Source organism: Stegastes partitus, unplaced genomic scaffold (assembly GCF_000690725.1).
Source record: "Stegastes partitus isolate 25-593 unplaced genomic scaffold, Stegastes_partitus-1.0.2 Scaffold916, whole genome shotgun sequence".
Lineage (NCBI taxonomy): Eukaryota > Metazoa > Chordata > Actinopteri > Pomacentridae > Stegastes > Stegastes partitus.
The window spans coordinates 71,432-94,633 of record NW_007578647.1 but is presented as its reverse complement, the minus strand read 5'-3'; the positions used below and the strand labels follow the sequence as shown (position 1 = coordinate 94,633).

The window sequence follows — 23,202 nt, the reverse complement described above, 5'->3', positions numbered from 1 at the left end:
GACAGCCTTGCTATCCGACATAAAACAAGGTTTTACATTTAGTGTCGGATTATCGAGTCACGACTGTACTGCATATGACCATACATGACCCCCTCAACTTTCACAGCAGTCTAGCCATCACTACAAATACCCCGATGCTCAAAGCTCAGCCCACATCTCACTGAGCTACATCAGGACTAAAGCAGAATCAAAGGAAGACATGAATCAATTCAGTGTGACCTTGTTAATTACTTCAGAACCAGTCTGTGAATTACTGACTAAGCCTACTCGACAAAATCCCACACTGTTCAGGGTTAATCAAGGAAAGCCTGACAAAAATCCAACCAAAGGCAATTAACTATAATCATGGGATAACGACCATATGAATGAGTGCATGACGCCACAAGGCATCTTTAGTGGGCAGGGGGGGTATGCACTGAACGAACAGGAACAAGCACTTTGTGTGTCAGGTTTAGGCAATGACATTATCACATGCAGCATTTCTGACAAGTTGAAGGCTTAAACTTTTCACCCAAGGTGCTTTGCAAAATAGCCACAGAGAAAAAAAGAGCAAAGAAGAGTCTCCTGTGTTACGTAAAAACACAGAGTACATATGAAGGACGGGCACCTCATCAAGACAGCACGGTGAAAATGTTGTTTTTGAAAACTGCTTTTCTTGATTGTTCGCCACATAATAAATTTCACAAAATAAAATGGCAACTGCAACAAAAAGAGACAAGTCAAAACAATCAAATCTGTCCTTTAACTGACTGGTGTGCAAAATTACAGTCGACTGAAGTGTATCCATTAACTTTTTCATCTCAGTAACACAACGGGCCTTATAGACGGCGCATGGTGCCTAAATTAATGTCACGGAGCACCTTTAGTCCCTCTGCCTCGACTAGGTGAACTTTGTGACTGCATAGCGACCAATACACATATATTTTTTTTAAAATATTGTGGCAGAAATGGTTACCTTTTTACACAGTCCCTTCAAAATAAGGTTTAAGAGAACACAAAGTGCTCGAAGGTCCACAGTTGCTTCAAGAATTACACAAGAATCAGGCAATTGGATTTTTTTTTTAAACCCGAAACCCTCCTCTCCTCTTCACCACCAGCCCCCTTCTTTGAAATAAACAACATTTGAGTAAACGTACCATTTCAACACAAGCCTGCAAGTTACACCAGACATCGGTAAAAACGGGTTCATAGTGGCTGAGCTACTCAGACAAGAGTCAGAGCCTAAAAGACTGCAGCAACAAGCTGCTCCTGCCTATTAGGCCTTGGACTGTTGGATGTATTTACACAGATTTATTAACCCGTGTACATGCGTGGATACATGTTTGCATGCGTGTTTGTGGAGAGGCTACATGCACAGTATGCATTTTTTACCTGTCTGCATATATGTTTGTGTGCGCTCTCAGCCATTCAGATATGTCTATTGGATGGCTCTAATGTCTCCTACTCTTATTTCATAAGAGAGTGTGGAAAAGTCAGAGTCAGCACACTGGCATGAGAAGAGCCTCTGCTGGAAGCAGATCAGGTCACACATCTGCAAACCCTGCTTACGTCTGTGTGTGTGTGTGTGTGTGTGTGTGTGTGTGTGTGTGTGCGGGAGGCTGGAGAGGGAGAGAGTAGGTGTTTGTGTGTACACGCGTGCATATGTGTATGAATAAAATCACGTGTGCGTGTGTCAGCGCGAGTGCAAGCACAGTAAAGAGCACAAGCAACAGACAGAACCCAGCAGAGAGAATGTGTGCAACACAGATTTGAAAATTGATCTTTATGGAAAATGTCTGCTTTGCATAATTGCAAGTTGTGTGTATGTGTGTGTGTGTGCACGCACAGCCATGTGGCAGATTGTCTGAGATATTAAAACCAAAAGCTGTGAGGTAAGATTCTGCCCCAAAACTCAAGCCTTTCACGTCGTACAGCTGCCTGACGTTGGCAAAACTACCGGTTGCCGTAACTGGTCATTGCCGAGACCGAAAGTCACATGTGAAGTAATCTGGATTTAGGTTTTAAAGATTTGCTCTGCTTTGAACGGTTCACACTCAGTGGTAAACGTTGTGGAACTCATTTTTTTTTATTTAAATGAAAAAAATGCGTCTCCATCCACCCACCTGTTGTTAGGACTGCGTATAAATGTACAGCATGTAGCTCTCTCATTCACTCTAAATCTGCTGTTTCTCGCTGTATGTCACACACACACACACACACACACACATCCTGACAACCATCTCTGACGACAAGGTGCACAGATGTGTGTAAAATCTAATGGTTTCCAGAGTGCTGTTGAGCTGTCAAAGGGCATCCTGCTGTACTTAATGCTGTGTGTGTGTGGAGTGTAGCAACAGTGAGAGGAAACTGATGAAACTAATGTCTCTTAAAACTGCTCGCCTCATCTATTAAAATATCTCTCCAGCTACCTGGTGGATGCTACTGGATAAGTGCTGCCATTATGCATGTCCCTCATCACGCCGTTTTTTTTTCTCTCCAACTGATCCAACAATAAATACCATTTAACATGATTTAGTTATGTTCAGACTCAGCGAAAGTATTCTTCTAGATAAAATAATGACGTCACTACTAATTGCAAAACCTAAACTGTAGATTGAATGATCTATACTTCCATAGGGGCTGAGCTGCTTCTCATCACAGTGGGGCTGTTAATTAAAGCAGCAGGAGAGGACGGGTTTCTGTATTGGTACGAAAGTCCAGCAGTCAGTGATGAAGAGCAAACAAACAGAGAAAAGAAGCTGAAATGAGAAGTCTGAAAACTGATCGATGCAGTAAAAATGCAACACAGGGGGGTCATAATTGGGAAAATATGCAGCATATAAACTCCCAAATTACTCCTAGGATGGTAATGATTTTTCCTGGGTGAGTCAGTTAATCTCTGCATGGTGCAAACAATTAGCAAAAGGCCAAATTAACAAGAAAAGGGGAATGCAATCAGTGAAATCCACCAAGACTCCCCACTGATTAGATGGTTCCAGTTCCTCTGAATATTCTGCAAGTATTTCTTCAATTCATATTGTTGTTTTAAAAGGAATCATTGTCAATCAATACATCAAAAGCAAACTGATCACTTCTCAGGAACATCATCATAGCTGCTCTCCTAATGGACAAGTCATCAGGCATGCATGGACCAAACTCACAAACTGATTCCTATCCATGCAAAGCTCAATGCATCAGGCAGCTCTGCAGTATTTCACTACATCCTGGGTTCAGATTCAGCCCAATCAGTTAAAAGCTCCTTTTAAATGTTCATTTCTATCAGACATCTTCCCCATGATGGTTTGGTGGTGCTTTTTCACCAGCACGTTGTTTCACTCGGTGCAACAACTAAACTCCCCCATGAGCTCTAATTAACAGAAAAAAACAGGTAAGTAGAAAGTCTACATTGGTGAGATCCATTCATGGCTGTCACTTCATCCTATCCCACACTGTCCAGCTGCTTTAGCAACACAAAGTTGCAGCGGATTTTTTTTTTTTTTTTTTTTTACACGACCTCAACTTTCTGTAATGCGGTCCTTTAGTAAAAGTGCGCACTGTGCCATGCAGGAGGTTACGCGTAATAATCACTAATCATTTGGCGAAAAAGTGCAACGAGTAGATTTATGTGTAAAAGAAAAAAAAAAGAAAAAGAAAAAGCTTCGAGTTGGTGCTCGGTTGCAGCTGCGTAAACTACGAAGACATGGATGACCCGCGGTACATTTGCAGCACTCTTTACAAGAAACATAAAGCAACTTACTTTACACGAAGTCTCGGGAAAACTGCAAGGAGAGAGCGCAGATCGACTTTTTTTTTTTTCCTCAGAGGCTGGTCATCTGATGGCCAAACAGGGCTCAAGTCCTGCTCCTTCACTTCAGCCTGCTCCGCCCGAGGAAGACCTCTCCTCTCCGATCAGGATTTCCACATCACCCAATCACCGGATCGGTCGGACTGTGCGCTTTCCTGCTCGAGATTTTTTTTTCTCCCCTCCTTCTTTGCTCTATCTGCCGCTTAAGTTCATCATGTATAAACCCTGCTTGGAAAGAGGTGGGAAATAAACACACACGCTGCGTAGCCGAGGCACAGAAAACTACGTGTGTGTGTGTTTCACATGGCGGTGAGGCGCCCTCATCCGCCAGCAATCCTCTGCGCTCTGAGGACCACAGAGGGGGACAGACGGGGAGAAGGACTGCCGGGACAAAGTTCCAAAATAAACCCCCCAGAGTAAGAATGAGCAGGCTGACACCACTTCTGATAAGTGTGGGAGGTATATATGAACGTTTTATTGGATTTTTATTATTTTTTATTCGAGAGAGAATCATGGCTCCACATTGATTTTTACGCGTTTTAATGCGTAATTTATGATTCTGGGAGGATAAAGTGAAAGAAATGAGAAACAAAATATTTTATATCTTCTTTATTAGGGAACTTTTTTTTTTTTACTCCATTAGAACTAATGAAAACACACATTGCACCCACTTTCCTCCCATTGAGACCTCCTTGTAATGAGTGGGCGCCTGTGTGGGCTCACGTGGAGGGTCCACTAGAGAAGTGACGCCACGAGAGGCTCGCCCAGAATTTCAGCTGTCAATGGACCTACACCCCCCGACCCAGCAGCTAAGCAGTTAGTGAGGACGCCCCGCCTCAACACGTGAGCACAAAAAGGAAAAAAAAAAAAGAAAAAAAAAAAACACACCCAGCTGTTGCTGCTGGCTTGCACTTTTGTTTCTTTTCCTCCTGCGCACAAACTGCATGTATGTATCCTGCCTGCCTGGCTGCCTTCCTGCGTGGATCTCCTGTGATTGATCTTCCTTCCAGGATTTGACTCCCAATCGATGATCAATCCCACAGCAAACATTCATCAAACAAAATCAATGCCCCCCTTTATTAAAGCTAAAGTCTTTTTTCTTTTGCAGAGCTGCATCCTTCAACACCTACACATGATGGAGTTTGGTCCCCCTGTAAAGTTGAGTTAACCTTTGCACTAAAATAACAAAGCAATAGGCCGTGGCCTCCAAAAAGCCTACATCTTACTCATAAACAGAAAATAGGCCAAACTGGAAGAGGTTAAAGGCAGCAACATGTTGAGCTGTAAAGACAAACAAAAGCATGGAGACAAACTACCAGGAGACACAGATGACGTCTGGACTTTATTCATCCCATGCCTTCTTCTTCTTCTTCTTCTTCTTCCTGCGTGTGCACTGATGCAGAGTTGACATAATTTGTGATGTGATGGGAAAGAAATGGACCCGGCCCGTCTGCACCGAGCACAGCCGTCCTTGTGTTTTTATATCCCCGTCCCTTTCTCGTTTACAAGGTCCACAAGTTATGGCTCGGCTTTTCCAAGTCCTCCAAAGTGCACTGCGACATAAAAAATTACCCGATGACACACCGGGGCTGCTCTCAAACGGCATAAATACTGTAATTTATAACTTGCAGCACCGGGGGGGGGAGCTGCGACTGAAGTAAATTTAATGAAAGCGATGTGTGCACACAAACTTCCTTCACCTTACTCCATGTTTGCACAAAAGGTGAACTCAGGTGAGTTTGCTCTATTTTGCTTGGTTTCACTTGACACACAAAAAAACAACTATTTGTGTGTATTAAATGACCCCTGAACATGTCTCCTGTACTTGTGACTTATGCGACTGAGAGCCTCCGATTGGAGGAGAGTGGGGGCGTCCAGTGAATTAGTTCCCTTGTTATTAAATCATGTGGACTTATGTTGTATTGGATGTGACAACAGAACAATGCATCTGGCCCACAGACTGATGCCACTGTGAATGCACCGGAGGCCTGTTACTGGGTCCCCGGAGCTCTCTGTGGGATGTGTGCCGACAGCTCTTGTGTTCGTCTTTGCAGCGGCTGTGAAAACGATATTGCTTTTGAATAATTCCATCTATTATTTGTCATTAGAGCCACGTAGTTTTTATGCATGAACGGCTGCAGTTGTAGACCGCCAACAAGTTCTGTCTGAAGAAACTTTCTTGATGCATTTAGTGGTTTCATTCTAAGTGATTTTGTCCATAACTCTCCCCTGCCATTCTCCTGAAGTCACAAATGTAACATAATAATCAGTGTCTAAGGAAAGGCTGGTGTGTTTCTTTGTTAGAGTCAGAAAATCAGACCAGAACCAGTCATCCACTGCATTTATCTTCCATTTCCCCCATTCTGTGCTCAGCCCCAAGATTATAGGTTCATATGAACATTTTCTTATTTTAAATGAAGTTTAAATCCTTTCCTTAAAATGCAGTTTTCAACAACTGAAGTAAATGGTGCCCTTGTTGGGGATTTAGTGTGTCAGTGATATTTACAGCAGGGCTCAGTGTGTGCAGGGCCAGTAAAAGAAGAAATACACCCCGTGTTCAGTGTCTTAAAGGAACATGTCACACAACGTATTGATTTGGCTCATACATGTGTAAAGAAACACAGCTACAGTACGTTGTTTTGCTGCATTTTGTATTTCCACATAACTTTTTTTTCCTATTATTTCCATCAGAACTGAGGAATCGATTGCAATTTTTATGTCTTTTTTTCTTTCTTTTTTTTTGATAGTTGTTCAACAAGGCAGTTTGATTTCCAGTTTCTGAGCCACCGAGCCGAGTTGCTGCAGGCAACATAAGTCGCAGCCGTATTCCCATAATTGGTTTTCTGCAATAGCATGCCTTTCAATAGCCGTGTAATTTGTGTTTCGCTGTCTGTTTTTATTTCGCACCTAATGAAAGAGTGCCCTTTGTGTCATCCCCTTCAAGTCACCAGTAATGCATTTAGTGCAGTTTCACATCAAAGCGTGGCCATTTGCAGCTATGTCAGCTCCCTGCTGCCGATCAGATTAGGACATGGCTACAGGGGGAACACTTAAACGCACATACACATAAAGAACGACGGCAAATATATGAATGGATCACTGTGCTTCTATATCTTCTTTGAGCTGCAGAGCTGCTGATGGGCTTCGAGTGATTCACAAATAATTCACCATTAATACTTCTCAACCCCAATCCAATATCCCAACTCCCCAACCTGCCGTATATGTGACAGCATGAGGTCGGTGGGACGGATGCGGTGAAGTGGGGAGGAAATTGAAGCGAATTGGTAAGATTGCACGGGATGAGTAAGATCCACAGAGTATCAGCATGAGAGCCCCGCCATGTGCAAAACAACACAATTAAGAGGGACGCTTAGCCTAATCACTGAATGCATCATGCAAATGATGTTTTTTTTTTTCAATGCCTACTTTAATCTCTGGTGTTATCATAGAATACAAATCAGGGACTTAACTCTAATGAAAGGAGGAGAGAGTGGAGGAGAGGGACAGAGGAACACAGAGAGAGTGGTGTAAAAAAAAGAGAAGTTGGTGAATGACGGTGGATTTGAAGCAGAGAGCAGCATTCAGAGTCAAGTTCATCAGATTAACAGCAGCTACGTTGTTCTCAACTTTGCATCTGTGTGTTTACTCGTATTGTTGTATCCACTCTACCTTCTGCAATGTGCGCATTAACGGTGCTTGATCCTTCCCTTTTGATTTGGATACAATGAACCAGAATCAAGAAAGAGCTGCAGACTTGGAACGTACAAATGCATTTTCAACAAATCTGAAATGCTACGAGCAAGGCGGGAGTAATAGCTGCTGCTAAATGATGGGTTTACCTTGTGAAAGTGTTGCTTTGAGTGTGTCCATTTAAGCCTGTTTTCATGTAGCTACAGAGAAACTGTGCTTTTCAAAAAATATGTACTCAACAAAAAGCTTATTTTGATTTAATTCCAGTGTAAATCTTTGTAGAAAAAAAAAAAAGAACCACTTCTTTTGCAATTCTGGTAAATACGCTTCTCAAAATTCAGTGTTTGACGCGTAAAAGCTGCATGTAAACCAACTCAAACAAGGCCATTGCTGGAAATACTATATGTCCGACCGCGAGAAAACTTAGGTTTCATTGAGCAGGAACAACCTCCGGGAATATATAGGAAATACCTCCGCCAAAACATTCGCCGTGTTACGTAAGTAAACAGGCTGTCTATGAAATACTGCATTTTTTAAAAGAACCTTACTAACTGCATTTCACACAGACACAAATCTCGACCACTTGGCATCACACCAGGCTCGAATCACAGATTTGGACTCTGTTTTCCCCTTTTATGTACACAGCATTTCCACCACATTCGTTCTGTTGACTCTAATACACGTCTTACACGCATGGTGCGCTTCAACTGTCCTCATAATGTTGCATGTGTCTGTAAGCTGTCTTGGGTCAGTAAACAGGGGCTTCTTCTTCTTCTTCTTCTTCATGACATCAAATCCCAGAGGCCCCTTGTGATTGTGGAAGACAAGAGGCAGCTGGATGTCTGGTAGTCATTCACCGTTCCACAACACGGCTCTGGATCCTCCCCCCCCTCCACCCGAACTCCAACCACCATTATGTGGGGATGTGTGCTAATGGTTCACAGTCTGCGGTCTAAATAAACAAACCTTGAAAATATCCTATCCAAGCAAGTTCCAGTTGCGGATTCAACACAGCCTGGCAGTAATACAGTTGTTTCTCCTTGTCTTCATTCACTTCTTCATTCATTCAGACTGTAGTGGTGCACGCTGACGGTGCCAGTCAGCGGCGGTTCATCAGGATCAGAGCAATAACAAAGGATTAGGGGATGTTAGTCACTGCATACCTGCCCTAAAAACAGGTTCCCATACTTCTGTACACATGTGCACACACACACTGTAGGTAAATAACTGCGGAGTGAAGACCAAAGAGAAAGACATCCTGTTTACAGAGAGCAGAGAGGTATGTAGAGATAAGAAATCAGGGTCCATCGGTCTGTCTGTCTCTCTCAGAAACACACAAATCACACATAGAGGCACACACACACACACACACACACACACACCCATCATCTCCCTAAAAATAAATATCACCAGGATAAAATAATAAATAAATAAAAAAGACTCAATCTCCGCTTCACCAGCGTTCAGCTCGGCTTAATGCACCCAAATTGCACCAATCATGGTCTTTTTATAAAACTGTATGTGTATGAAAATGACTGCCGAGACTAAGGAACCTTTTGATGGAAAGGCCTAGTCGTGGGGGGAGGGAGGGAGGGAGGGAAGCATACTTTTGCCAGTGATTTGTGGTTACCTAGGGTACTAGAACGTAAGAGCATCACCGAAGCCCATTATCTTGTCATGTCTTACATGCTGTAAAAATGATTCTATTGTTGCCATTACAGCGCGCGAACACCACCACCAGGGACTGTGAATACGAAACAGGTGGTCATTTTCAGATCGCGAACATGACTTTAGCACGTTAGAGGGAGGGATGTGATGATTTAAGTGCTGCAATTGCGCCGGAATACAGTTTCAGAAAATCTACACGTACAAAAGTAGAACAGTGTTATTCTACTTTCCATACAGTGTAGATCAGAAATGGGCGTTTTTCATACTCACCAGATGGACAGAGATGGATTTTCAGGCATTTCCGAAATGGGAATCTGAATTATGTGTAGGTGAAAGCTTTGTAATAACCTTTACGGTGTGGAAATCCATACTGCTGCCGGGGATATTTCAAAGCTGTGCTGGAAGGTATTTCTGTGAAACCTGGTTGCGTCTTTACATCCCACTGTGAGATGTAATGCTTTTGGTTGTCGTTGAAAATGTGATGCCCTGTTAGTTTGGCATGTTAGCAAGCAACTAAAACAGTTAGAAATGCAGCACTTATGGGAGCCAAGCAATGACTCATGTAGCTACCTATCAGCGGCGCTCCCTGGTGGCTGAAACAAAACATCATTTCATGCTTGCTGACATATAGACGTGGATTACCTGCTTGACGTCAAAGGAAAGAAATTGAACACACGAAATGAATAGAGAGGAAACATCTTCAACCATGATTTTAAAGAATAAAATAAAGGCACTAGACAGAAATAAGAATGATTCAAATGCAGTTTACTGATTTGGAAACTGTTTGTAGAACAAAGTGCAAAGATGTAAACAATGTCATAAAAGTATTCAGCATTCAAAAAGGGGGAAAAAAATCTTCATTGGATAATCAAAATATATTTTAGGCAAATAAATAAAATGTGTGCAAATCTTGATCAGAAGGCAGCTTTTACAAGTTACAAAGGAACTTATGAGGACTTTTTGTAGGTGGATTGTTGGCACATACAACTTTTATGAATGTATGTAATCATGATTCTAATAAATCACTGAAAATAGGTGAGAAAATGTCCACACGTTGCATATCCCTCTATTTCTAACCACTTGGCTCATTAGCACCTCACCATATCATGTGCATAAATTAAAGTAGCATGTATTTATATAAAGAGCAACACATATAAAAAATTTACAGCAAATTCAAAGTGTACAGCATTTCTATTTTCTACTTCTGCACCCGAGCTTGTCTGTTTTCCTGCTTTTCTGCGGTCCTCCAGCTACATCAACCATTTATTGCTGTGCAGAAAACCCTGTTCAAGACAAGTTTGTTGGCACTCCGAGGCTCACATGTGTTTGCTTAACCTTCTGTCACGCTGTAATTACTTTATATTGATTTTTCTGTAAATACTTACATGTTCGACGTCCCAGATGAATAATAGTTATCAACCCGGCTCTTCTTCTGCTCATGCAGTTCATTAAATTCCACGGTCAGTGCGGAAACACTCAGCGCGCGCATGGTACACATTACTCAGAAGACGTCGTAGTGTGTATTGGTGTCAGGAGGATGTAGGCAATGAGGTCTCTGGTTTCAATTCATCTAGCAGCGGCAGCAGCAGGAAACTAGCTAACATAGAGCTTGACTCCCGAACATCTCAGCAACCAGGAAATGCCGTCCAGAAGACCTGACAGAGATTCTGCCACTGTGTCCTGCACCTGATTGTGAAAGAGAAAAGCAGGTTGGAAATCTCTACAAACTGGACGGATGTAAAAGCCTTTTAGCTCATCAAATAAGAAGCAGTTACCATCCAGCGGTTAGACAGCTGGGGTAGGCCGAGCCTCTTCGCCATTTCAACGCAGGGAGTTCGACACCTGGTGCCGAGTCTGTCTGTGTCGTTTTGTTGGGCGGCGGTTGGAATTGCTTCAGATGGTTCTCTGGAGATGCAGGAGAGCACCAGCAGAGGCCTGGACGTGGCACCACCAGCACAGTTCATGACAGCACGGATCTGGGCCACCTCTGACATCCCGTCTCCTATGGAAGACACAGTTTTTCATGATCAATCAGAAAAACTAGCAGCAGCAGCAGCAAAGACAAACAGAATTGTTGTCTCACCTCTTCCAGGCTCTGCATTGGCCACGTAGATGAAACCATCCACCACCTGGCACACTTGCTGGACCTGAGGAGCGGGGCTGTAGAGCGGGTCGCCTGACTCGTCGGTTCCTTCCAGAGTAAAGAGTTTATTGCTGATGCTCTGCTGCTCCACTCTGGCTCGTTCCCTCTCTGCCCTGCAGATACAAACACACAGAGTTTAACAACTGTACTCACAATAACGTGCAGAAAAAGAGACATGCAATACGAAGCATTTACCTGTTGGTTGAATACAGAGTCAGGATGTTAAACTTGTGCTGGTTGTTAAACATGTAGCTGATCCCTGAGCCAATACCTAGAATAAAAAAAGAAAAGGGTTACACTGGTGTGGTGACATATGGGCTGTGAGTGATTAGTAAGGTGGTGGGTCAGTACTGCCACCTAGTGATAGACAAATAAACTTACAACAAGTTAGATAATTGTTTGTTTTTTCCCCCTGATTGAATCCAAAATCTTAATTAAGTCTTAAAATGCAATGATGTAAAAATCTGTATTACATCAGAATTATAGCAGCTGAAAAAGAACTTTACAACTGTCTTGGATTTGTCTGTTTGTTATTAATGACAAAAACAACAACAACAACAACAAAACATCCTCATGAGCTTTGAACATCAGCATTGTCTCACCATTTATCTGTCTGTGTGGAGTTCCAGACACAGGAAGAATATCTGGGGCATACATGAGCCTCGTGACTAAAGAGACATCCAGCTGCTCCATGCCAGGACCAAACATGGCATAACGTGGTTCAGACGAGGGCACCAGAGACTGAAGAAATGAGGTCACCACCTCATACGCCGGCCGTGAAGGAAGCCATTGCTTTCTGCAGGATGGGCAGCCTTTCAAGTATCTGTTGAGACAAAACAAAGCAAAAAATAAAAAATAAAAAGGTACTCAAAAACTCTTCCACAAAAGTGTTACCAGCAAACCGCGAAGCAGGATGATGTCAAACGGTACCCACTCAGACATGTAGTCAAATTTCAGTTCCATCCCTTTCTCTTCCCCCTCTTCTCTATCGTCCAGGCTCTCGTCTTCACTGATTAATGGTGCATCCAGCAGCTCCAGATTGGGCATGCTCACATGATCTATGGAGGGCCAGTACGGCATGTCTCGCAACAGGAAGTATCTCCATAGTAACGGATCTCTAACCATGGCCCTCCAGTACCGACTGGTGGCTCCCAGACGACAGATGTCCGCAGGAGACAGAAAGGTCATGATCAGGAACTGCACGTCCACCTTCAAGAGCAAGGAGACAGAAATGATTGCAATCACTGTTCAACACTGTTAACAGGTATATTTTCTGTATGGTCCTCACCTGACGACCTTTCTTTTTCAGTTCTGTGCCCATGAGAGTGTCTGTTCTAATTTAATTCCTAGTCTGAGCCATCTTCAAGGACAGATTACGGCTAAGGGTTGATTAGGAACCAGGCAGAGATGGAAGCAGGGAGCAAATGATCAATAGCACCAGAAACTCTATAATCAATCTCCCTCATCCTTCATTCTTCACTAAGATGGGACTCAATCACTGGTGGAAGAGATGTACAGGACCTTTAATCTAGCATTTCTGCAATGTGAAATATTCTTGACAGTAAAGACATTGCATTTAAAACGGTACAGACATTATATTGTGGAATTGTCTTGTGCTTCTTTTTTTCCTCCTGTGTTTGGCTCATTTGTTCTTGGCACAAATTAATGCACGTTTCATTTTATGTAGTGAGAAGTATCGTCTGTAGTATCTGACATACTACCCCCACAAGCTTGGAATGTTTTGATAAAGTGAACAGGTCAGAGGTTACTGAAGGAAGTTGTCTCATCGCCTAGATGTTGGGGGGTTACCCATATGGTTCAACTTATTGGCTCTTCGTTGGACAAAAACAACTCCCCTATATGGGTCAGTGGTTTTGTTTATTCTGGAGGGCGATTCTTTTTGGCTTCGAATCCTCTCACGGACATCTGAGATACTGCACTTGTATGAATTAACTTTTTTATATATCAGCGAGACGGTATCAGCGGAGAATTTCTTCAGCATCTTTACATCATTGCTACACAATAAACAACAGTCATATAAAATAAAAAAAAGTAAATAGTGATTCAAGTCATACAAACCCATTGCTTTAGGTTGTTGTGGCTTTAAGTGGCTTGAAAATAAAAATAAAATAACATTTAAAAAAATAGACGCTTTAAATTCCGTTACAGGGATGATTCAACTAGATGGATAGGTGAATGTCATTTTTGTCTATTGGCTGAAAGCGCAGCGTTTCTCTGAATTAACCCCAAATCTGGAAGTACACGTCAATTTAAGAATTACTAACCAGGCAAATTAACTGATGTTTTTTGCTTCTTCTTTTTTTAACAGAAAAAACAACAACATACCACACACAATATATAAAGCTTTTTTTCTTTTTTTTACTTTTATTTTTAGCAAGTTCACAGAGGAGCATTAATTTCGGTCAAATGCTGCCCTGTTTGGATGTTGTTGTTTTTAGGTTATTTTTCCCTTCCTGACACCTGACAGTGACAAAAAAATCAAAAATAAAATAAAATAAAAATACCTCCAATGAATTGCCAATGAAAGGCCCTTCTACCTTACCGGTAAGATGTCCAAAAATCCAGATTGTGCTTCCTCTTGTGCTGGAGTTGCAACAGGCGCCAAGTTTTCTTTGACAACTTTTTCCGGAAAATATCGCTCTCTGAAGCGCCTGAGGCTGCGAATAACTACAGACTCGAGCTGCTGGATCTTTTCTGCCATGACTTCAAATCTGTGCGATGTTATGTGAAATAACTAGCAAACGACACGCAAACAACAACAAAGTCGACGTTTCCAGAGTACTTCCGGGCTGTGACGTTTCACTACTTCTCGCACTTCCTTGTTAGTGGCAGGAATGGGGCATTGTGGGTATTGTAGTCGTATCTCCGCTATAAGGAGTTGTACTGCAAAATAAGGATGTTTTTTGTTTTTTTCTTAAAACAAAGCACGTGTTTATTGTCAACGAGGACATAAAAAACAGAAAATGATTTTTGTCCAAACAACACAGATTCTCTATTAATAGTTACACTATCAATGTTATCCAAGTGGCAGAAAAAAAAAGGAACTTGCAACAGATGGAAATACACGTGGCATTACAAAGCTGGTATGAACAAACCTGAACATACTTCAAATTGGTCATGAATACATTTTCGTCAAACAGTTTTGAACACCTTTCTTTGCCTTTGTGCGTGTATGTTGTATACACACATACATATATAATGTATATGCTATTATAATATATTAAAAGCATAACAAAATGGCAACAAAACAATAAATAAAATGTTAATGTGCAATGTCTCACCTCCAGCTGGATTATCTTTAAACTTGTAACAATCTTAAAAATGAAAAAAAAAAAAAAAAAGGTCAATTTTTTTTATTTTTTATTAATAACCTCTTTATAGTAATATTAATGTTATTATAACACATTCTTAGAGCAAAACAAGTGCCCCAGTCAACAGTCTGGAATCGGGATGATAACTGCTCTTTCAGCAGGACAGGGCAAATAATTATTTAACAGCCTCCGGTGCAGTCTCCGTTTTACACTGTCAGTCTTATACTTTCTAACCTCTCATTCGCCTGCTTTGGCCTGGGCCGTTTGGCATAAGATTAGGTTGCCTATAGGCACGGATCCAAAGACTCTTTCTTCACATACACTTCCTCCCCGTGCCTCCCCGTAACCTTCCACAACATTACACCCCATCTGATGGGCTCCATTTTTATTTGGGATTGACACATTAGAATACTGAACTTAGATCTGTGCCTGAGGGCAACTTCAACAGACGAGCAGCTTGGTTCACTGTAAAATACTAAGGATTTCCTTGGCATTCTCTGTGTTCCAGCCCTGGCCTTGCAGAGGGCCCTCGCAGGCAAGCACATATTTGTTGAGGATCTGAGTGCCAATGTCCCGAAACTGGAGGCGATCTTCTTTACGGTCCATAGTGTCAGCGCTGCAGTCTTCGTACTTGACTGCCCAGAAACACATCTCCCCGATGTACATCATCGTCAACAGGTGTGTGTCTGAAAAGATGCCTGATGGGAAAACATAAGCGAGCAGCGAGTGTGATCAAACAGAAGCAGCAGGACAGTTTTGGTTATAACAAGACAACTGAGAATATAATTTACCTTCAGATAGAATGCTTGCTGTAGCGGTGTCATGAAGCACCACCCCATCGTTGAGCTTCACAGAGTTCCTCACCTGCAGCATCCGCATCAGGTAGCGCACACCTTCCTGAATACACTGGGTCAAAATGTGCATTAGATCTAATATCAGCATGTGCCAACAAAAACCACTGGAAACTAAACTACTGTTAACACCAAAGCGAAGTACGTTTGTACAGCTGGATCGGCTTATCTCACCTCTGTTTTCACAAGAAATATTTGTTGAATTCACTTAGATATTTGCACAGTGTGGTACCTTAAGGAATGTATCCTTGTTCTTCTTGATCCACTGTTTCCTCTGATGGAGGGTATGGCAGTACATGTACAGCAGAGCTCCACGTCTCCAGTAGAGGCATTCTAACAGCTCTAGGCCCAATACAGACTGCACCTGTCAGACACCAGGAACAGAACCGTCACATGATGACACGGTACTTCCATGCCACAAAGGTGTGTGTGCCCAAGTGTGTATTGTGGGACCACACACAAAGAAGAAAATTAAAGCGGTACAGACCTATTACAGAAGTTATACTTTACAGTTAACCAAACTAACAAACTATACATAGCTATAGTTCTATTGAAGTAACTGGACTAGATGATACTTTGTGATATTGTCGCTGATCTTGATTTAATGCCAAGGACTTCACTAGTTATGTGGAGTATCATGAAACACATCGCCACACATATCCACACTCCGACAGACGTGCATACCTCTTGCGTTGGTGTTAACCTCGCTGCCAAAACTTCTGGCTCGGTCAGGTCTTGCAGCAGCTGCTGGATTTTAAACGGTGAACAGTCCTCGGGGAACTCCTGGTCCACCAGTTTATTCTCTTCATAAAAAGTGATGTCTAGAATAACCTAAATGATGAAAAGCAAATGTAGATCCACAGACAACATTGAATAATCTGTTAAAGTCGTCAGATATAATTACCTCCCTCTACTCACTAAATGATTTTTTTAAGCTCTTGATTCATAAGGTAAATCAAATTAGGGATTGAGCTGATATTATACCTGCCAGAAAGTGGTAGCCACAGCTGCAACTGTCTCTCTAAATAACTCATTAAAATCCTGTTTATAAAAGTTTAACATTTTTAAGTTTCCTGACACATATCTAATTAACTTGGGAAAAAAACTGCAGTAGCTGCTTGATTAGTGGCAACCTGACATTTACAACCTCACTAAACCTTTTCAATCAAGGATTAAACCACTGCACATAACCCGGGGTGCTTTCCATGTGACTAATGTTGCCTCCCTCACTTGCATCTCTATGTTGAGATGTGCTGATGAAGGGATGCAGCAGTAAGATGGTGATTACTCATCATAATCCACAGCATCTCAATTGGAGCAATAAGTTATAGTTTAAGTCTCTGGGACTCTATTGGAGGGATGAACACCAATCTTACAAAAGATATTCCCTCATTTGGTGTTTTCATGATGGCTGGGGAGACCGCTGTCTAAGATGTCGGTCTAAAATCTCCAATAGGTGTTCAATTGGTGAAGACGATAGCGAATGATTCACATCGTTCTCATACTACTTAATAATCTCTCGTGCCCTATGGATGGGGGCACTGACACCCTGGCAGAGACTACTTCCATCACGCTAGAAACATTTCACCAAAAGTAATCACTCAGAACAACTGTTTTCTGAATGACCATTCTTCCCCCCCCTGCCTAGCAGAGCCAGCAGATTGCCTCACTGTAGGGGTCAAGAGGTTCAAGCTTTTCATGTAATTTGCCAGCCTTCTGTGTGTGTGTGTGTGTGTGTGTGTGTGTGTGTGTATTGCATCAGTCACAGAATATGACATTAAAATAATCAAAATATGAAGAAAAAATAGGCAAAATTACATGATGTATAACCTAAAGAAACTCTTTGCACCTCTATTACATGAGGCAGGTACGTAGGAGGGGGAAACTATTTCAATCAGACTCCAGCACACTGTCTAACATGCAACGATACATTTATTAGCTCGCGGTTTTGGTGCTAGACCTTCATGAGGCAAACAGTGATCCTGCTGTTCCTATTTTCACAGGCAGTTTGTTGAGAGCATTAAAATCATGGAACATTAATGCCACAGTGATGTTGTTTCCACAACAGTACACCTGCTCCTTGTGCTGCCCCATCAGACCAGCGTACAAATAAATAAATCATGGTGACCAAAGTGGTGTTATTGTTCTCACCCAGTAAGAAAAAAACTAAAAACTTGTGTATAAGATACGCTCATGATTTTCCACTGTAAGTTCCCCTGGGAATCTCTTATCTCATCATTATCTAAAGGATTGGAACATCCAGGTTTTTGACTGGAGGATAGAGGAGGGACGAAGAGAGAAAGCATCATTAGCAGAATGGAAAGCACCCGAAGTTACACATGTACTACTAATCACTGACTGCAGCACACTGGTTTTGAAAGTTCCCTTATTCTATGCATCCCTTAAGGCCTAATATCCTATTACCTATCTTTTTTCCACAGCTTAAGCATATTTTTTTAGTCCTACATTCTATAAGCCAAGATATTAGCTGGTATGTCTATGCTTTTGAACACAAAGAAACTAAACAGCCTCTGCAGGTTTGACGTTGGGGTAAATATTTTTGTTTTTAAGACAATTTAGGTAATTCTGAGTGTGCTATTGATCAAGAAGAATTGCCAAGCACTTGCTGGTTCCAGCTTCTGAATGTAAGAATGCACTTTTATATAAACATACATGAATAAACATTTTAAGTCATGATCTGATCTCCCAAGCATTCTCAAGATCACCTTGAGTTTAGAGATTGCGATGTGCATTTTTCACTACTTTCTGCAGTTTTAGAACTAATTGATGAAAAAAAAAAAATCATACACACTGACAATTATAACCATTAATTACAGCTCTAGACATTTCAAGAAGTTTGGTGTAGTGAAGTACCTGCGTGTAATCCTGAAGCAGCTTGGAAAGGTTGCTACTCTCCCCTCCTTGTCTGTAAAAGCTTTTCAACTTGTCTAGTATGGCAGACGCATTCTGTAAATAGTCATCATCTATGGAAGAACGATATGTTAGTATTACCAATTGCAAACCATAACTGAGAAAGTATGTATTCTGAGCTACGCAATCTTGTGTGCTGTCATTGATGGTTGACGCTTTAAAACTGCACATGTTTTGGCAAAACAATTCAATTAGAAAAACGTCATCAACAAATTGACCAGATGATGCGATCGCTCCGCAGATAATCACGTATGGCAAGAAACGCATACTAATATTCTCATTTTTTTTGACATCGAGACGTAATAGCAAATTTAAACGTAATGTCACAGTTTAGCATGAAGTAATAGCGATGTAAGCACATCGTTGATTCAATCCCAAACGTTTAGCTGGTTATGTCCCATAGCCAGCTGGACGTTTGTCAACAATACTGCATTTTGGCTAACGTTAGCAAACGTACGTTAGCCGTTAACTCGAATGAGCCACATATTCAAAAACAATCACCACCAAACAAGCAAACGTCACGAAAACATTGCTAAGTTAACTTTCTACGGCATGTTAGTTACCCGTCAGAATAGACGTTGTTTGTCAATATGCATCATTTCACCGGACAGCGACTGTTGTTATGGCTGCAAGCTAACCTGCGCTGGGTAACGTTAAGTTAGCTTGCTTGCTAGTCGGCTAATAAACTAAGAAACAACGTTAGCCACGCACACGAGGTGCCAGGAACGGACGTAGGGCAAAAAAAACGCAGCGCATCTTATCGATACCTTGCTTTTCAGCTCTCAGACTCGAACACTTGATGTCTAACTCGAATATCCTTCTCTCCAACTCGAAACCTTGTCGCCTGAAGTCGTCGGCCATGACTAAAAGTGCTCGTCACGTGAGCCAGGGATTACTCACGTGCTCATAGAATGTCATTTCAGTTTATGTTGCGTGCACGCGCGCGGGTTAGCTAAACGAGCCGTTTAATGCGCGCAATTAACGCCGCCGCTTCCCGCATTAATTTTCGGTCAGCGCCACGTTCCGCGGCAACGTTATATCACCGCGGATGTGCGCCGAGCGCTCCATGACAGCGTCGCGGCGGTGAGAGGGTTAAATTTAAATTAGCTAGCCGAGCCTCTCTGTTGCCCCCCTCCGCTAAGCCCGTCCCATCGAGGCACCAGCCAATGTCATCGTGGCGCTCGGCTAGCTGCGCTAACTAGCCGCCAGTCCGCGACCGTTCAGCCCAATAAGGACGTCCAGCGGCTGGAGCGCCTCTTCCTCGGCTCATCCATCCCCACCAGTGTGTGTAGCTCCAAAACATGGCGGCCCTCAAAGCACTGTGCAGAGCGGAGACTGTGCTCTTCAAAAACCTCCCCGGTCCCCGCAGAGCCAAATTAAACTTCGCCAACCACCAATTCAGCAAGGTCTGTATTTAAACACTGACGCTAATGCATAGCGGAGAGGTTGAAATGAGGCTGTTAGAAATGGCGGGGCAAGATTAAAATGTCATAATATCATGGGGACTCTTATTATTTTTGCTGTTAGACGTTTGGGGATTAGATGAGTCTGGACAATTTAGCAGTCTCTACATATTGTTTAAGTTTGCTTGATATCGTGGACTGACCTCCACCTGCGGCCCACGTAACCTGACGGGGGTTCTCAACACAACACATGTCGCAACCGTATTACAAACTGTTGGCAACTTTCAGGAGGAAATGAGGCACATTCAGATCAGCTGCGCTCATATGATCGATCACTGACTCATGATACACGTTTGTCAGACATGCAGCTTGACATGTTGATGGTGTAGTTAATGCGTCCAGGGCCAAAGCATGTGTTGTAGAGAAAAGTTACCAGAGGTGCTTACATGATCCCTACCAAAGCAGGATAGAACATGTTTGACATTGCAATTTGCAACCAAACTTGTCAGTCTTTTATTGCATAATAAATAAATGCAAAGTTCATAGATTATTAGTAGGTACTCAGGTCCACACAGTTAGTGAGAGTGTTCAGAAAAACATCATAGAGTGTGGTAAAGGCATGATTATATCTAGAAGTTTTATTTTTCTTAGAAATCAGTATCATGTCTGAGATTTTGCAGGCCTTCCTGGTGGTAATCCCTTTGTAACTTATCTACTGTCTGCGATGTGACTCATGGCAAAGCAGGAGAATGCCTTGCAAAAATATTTTTAGAAATAATCTGGCCACTTATTGCAATTTTAGTTGGCGAGAGTCAACGCAGGATTTCAAATCGGAGTCCTCAGCAAACTGTTGTTTCGGGGCTCTTGGCTGTGGGCTTTCCCAAATCTCTGCTCCTTTTGTCGTGGGATTCTGTTCAGCGGTTCTGTTTATCTTTCCCGTCCTCCACAGAATGAGCCGGATCAGCCGTTTAACTGTACAATCCTATTAGCTGCTTTCAGGCGTCCAGCTATTTTTTATTTTTTTATTTTTAAGCTGTATATGCTTTTATTCTGAATCACTTAGAGCTCTTTTTATACATACAAAACATATGTTTCAAGGTTAATTTACCTCCTGTTCTCTTCTGTTTTCTGCAGACCTGTGGCTGTTACTTTTCCACCTCCGGCCAGAGAAGCTCACAGTTCTACTCGGACCCTACAGAGGCAGTAAAAGATATCCCTAATGGAGCTACCATTCTGGTGGGAGGTAATACAGAAGACTTTCACGAGCATACTTTTATACACGTTTTGGTGCATGCAAAGTCCTGTGAAGTAATGGAACGTCATGTTGAACAATGTATGTTCGTGCAGGGACCACTTTACAGCTCATTTAACTCTACAATGCTGGTTGCTTCGCTTCCACACACTGTGCACACACAAATTCCACAGCTCTTATTTATAGTCAAGTTCAAAGTGACATTGTTGAACACTTTCCACTGTGTCACACTTCTGAATGGAAAAAAACAACAACAGACATACAGAAAACAGCCTCAGTCAGTGTAATGTTGGAGTTGTTGACACCCTACACACACACTGGCCTGGAATTACCTGGAGTTTGATTCAAGGTTATCGGACTTTGGGTTTTTCCTGCGTGGCTTGTAATTGTTGAGATCATCTTTTTTTGGACAAACCTGCCATGGACGTAATCTACTAGGTGAAAGTTCTACCTTAAATAAGCGTAGTTCACCTTTCACACAGTTGGTTGCGTCAACTTTTTTTTGTGTTGTTTGTAATGCATCACTATTTTTTTCCCCCCCAACACAGGCTTTGGATTATGTGGTATTCCAGAGAATCTTATCAACAGTTTGCTGAAGACCGGTGTTAAGGGCATCACTGCTGTCAGTAATAATGCTGGGTAAGTTTGTGTGCAGTGTTTGTTCATGCACGTGAGAATAATTTGAGAAAGGTTGCTTTAAGTTTTCAGTGTCAGGAAAAACAATAGAGTATGGGCTTTCAACTTGCATTATATATGCAGTTTAATAAGGTCATGTACTCCTGGGTCAGTCATACTACATACTCAAACATTAACATCAAAATGATGCTTATTGCCTCCAGTACCTGATAGCAGGGGCTATTAAAAGAGAATATTCAGTGAGTGAGTCTGTTGCTATTCCCTCTGGTGTAGCTCCTGAGATGTTACTCCTAAAGTGGATTGTGATGATGTCTGATGAAGTGACAGGTATTGATCTGTATCGGCAGTGGCTTTGGTACTGATCCGTAAAACAAGTGGCAGTTTAGGTGACCTTGTTATAGCAACTTCAAACAGGCAGTGTTGACTTGGAGAAATTCCCAGGAGCTGGTTTTGGATAAGTTATCAGCGTTACCTGCATAAGGAGGAGGTGTGTTGCAGTGACAGCCACTCCTGTGGTCAGCTGATCTCTTGTTTGGTGTGTGTCTTTGCTGTCAGCTGGACACACATGATTGAAGAAACTTGGCAATAAGCTGCCGACTGTAATTCCTTCATTTCATTCCTTGATATGCAGTACCTCGGACTGAACTCTAGGCTTCATGGAAAGGAAAAGTCTAAATCAAAATAATCCTTCTAAGAAAATAGTTTTGTTTTAAAAGAAATGTCAACTAGATACATGAAAATGTGACAACAGCTAATTAAGGATTACATGTACTCGAGACCTTCTAACTTTTACTACCGACTGTTAACAGTGTAAAGCTGAGGAGTAAATTTCCTGGAGGACAACTGTCCAAGGAAAGTATATTTAGGACTTAACTGAAACACTTAGATCGCAAATTGAAACCCATCAAACATTTACCTCAGCTGTTTATGCAGTAACTTTGAAAACTTGACACTGAAGGAGACATTTCCTGGTAGACTACTGTTCTAAAAATAAAAACAATGGCTGTTAGGATCTGAGATATCATATTGAGGACTTAACTACAACACTTACATTACAAACTGAATCTTTTTTGTCAGTTTCCTGGATCTTTTCAGTTGTCATCTTGCAGTTTTTTATTGTAATTTGAAACCCCTCAAACATTAACTCAGTCGTTTATGCAGTAACTTAGAACTGGAGGGAAAGTTTCCTGGCAGACTACTGTTCTGTTAATGAAAAATGACGATTAAGATCTTAGAAACCACATTCAGGACTTAATGGAGTCACTTAAATTGAAAACTTTTCACTGTCATTTTCTGGATCTTTTTAATGGTCATATTGCAGCTTTAAGGTGGCTTGGTGGTTAGCACCATTGCCTCAGCTAGAAGGTCGCTGGTTTGCGTCCTGGTGAGGACACCCGGGATCTTTCTGCTTGGAGTTTGCATGTTCTCCTCATGCAGCGTGGGTTCTCTCCGGGTTCTTCCTCCCACACAGTCCAAAAACATGTTGAGGTTAATTGGTGATTCTAAATTGTC

General features: G+C 42.0%; 4 protein-coding genes across 5 annotated transcripts in view; 1 reads left to right on the top strand and 3 right to left on the bottom strand.

Annotated features, from left to right (window-relative positions):
- Nucleotides 1-4,094, bottom strand: part of ghra (growth hormone receptor a) — a 31,680-nt gene extending 27,586 nt beyond the window's left edge. Inside the window, exon 1 of the mRNA XM_008293856.1 lies at nucleotides 3,737-4,094. The gene's annotated coding sequence lies outside the window, so the exon portion shown is untranslated. The remainder of the gene's footprint in view (nucleotides 1-3,736) is intronic.
- Nucleotides 4,095-9,886: 5,792 nt separating this feature from the next.
- fbxo4 (F-box protein 4) lies at nucleotides 9,887-14,128 on the bottom strand. 2 transcript variants are annotated; one of them, XM_008293853.1, is made up of 7 exons: nucleotides 13,849-14,128; nucleotides 12,220-12,494; nucleotides 11,888-12,108; nucleotides 11,481-11,556; nucleotides 11,226-11,398; nucleotides 10,918-11,144; nucleotides 9,887-10,828 (listed from the first exon to the last, which is right to left on the bottom strand). In XM_008293853.1, exons 1-7 carry the CDS (start codon nucleotides 14,005-14,007, stop codon nucleotides 10,736-10,738), a joined length of 1,224 nt encoding a protein of 407 aa, XP_008292075.1. In that variant the 5' UTR covers nucleotides 14,008-14,128; the 3' UTR covers nucleotides 9,887-10,735. The 2 variants fall into 2 exon arrangements, with proteins under 2 accessions (XP_008292075.1, XP_008292076.1); XM_008293854.1 differs by having other exon boundaries at nucleotides 10,918-11,141.
- An 84-nt stretch (nucleotides 14,129-14,212) lies between these two features.
- rimoc1 (rab7a interacting mon1-ccz1 complex subunit 1) overlaps nucleotides 14,213-23,202 on the bottom strand; it is a 10,438-nt gene continuing 1,448 nt past the window's right edge. Inside the window, exons 2-7 of the mRNA XM_008293851.1 lie at nucleotides 19,167-19,271; nucleotides 18,343-18,452; nucleotides 16,153-16,299; nucleotides 15,701-15,832; nucleotides 15,409-15,523; nucleotides 14,213-15,315 (exon numbers count right to left, since the gene is read on the bottom strand). Of these exons, the coding sequence (XP_008292073.1) occupies nucleotides 15,080-15,315; nucleotides 15,409-15,523; nucleotides 15,701-15,832; nucleotides 16,153-16,299; nucleotides 18,343-18,452; nucleotides 19,167-19,260 (834 nt within the window). The 5' untranslated portion in view covers nucleotides 19,261-19,271 and the 3' untranslated portion in view covers nucleotides 14,213-15,079. The remainder of the gene's footprint in view (nucleotides 15,316-15,408; nucleotides 15,524-15,700; nucleotides 15,833-16,152; nucleotides 16,300-18,342; nucleotides 18,453-19,166; nucleotides 19,272-23,202) is intronic.
- The window catches only part of oxct1a (3-oxoacid CoA transferase 1a), a 44,973-nt gene continuing 41,423 nt past the window's right edge, over nucleotides 19,653-23,202 (top strand). The window contains exons 1-3 of the mRNA XM_008293852.1: nucleotides 19,653-19,805; nucleotides 20,937-21,045; nucleotides 21,603-21,693. Coding sequence (XP_008292074.1) covers nucleotides 19,701-19,805; nucleotides 20,937-21,045; nucleotides 21,603-21,693 — 305 coding nt within the window. The 5' untranslated portion in view covers nucleotides 19,653-19,700. The remainder of the gene's footprint in view (nucleotides 19,806-20,936; nucleotides 21,046-21,602; nucleotides 21,694-23,202) is intronic.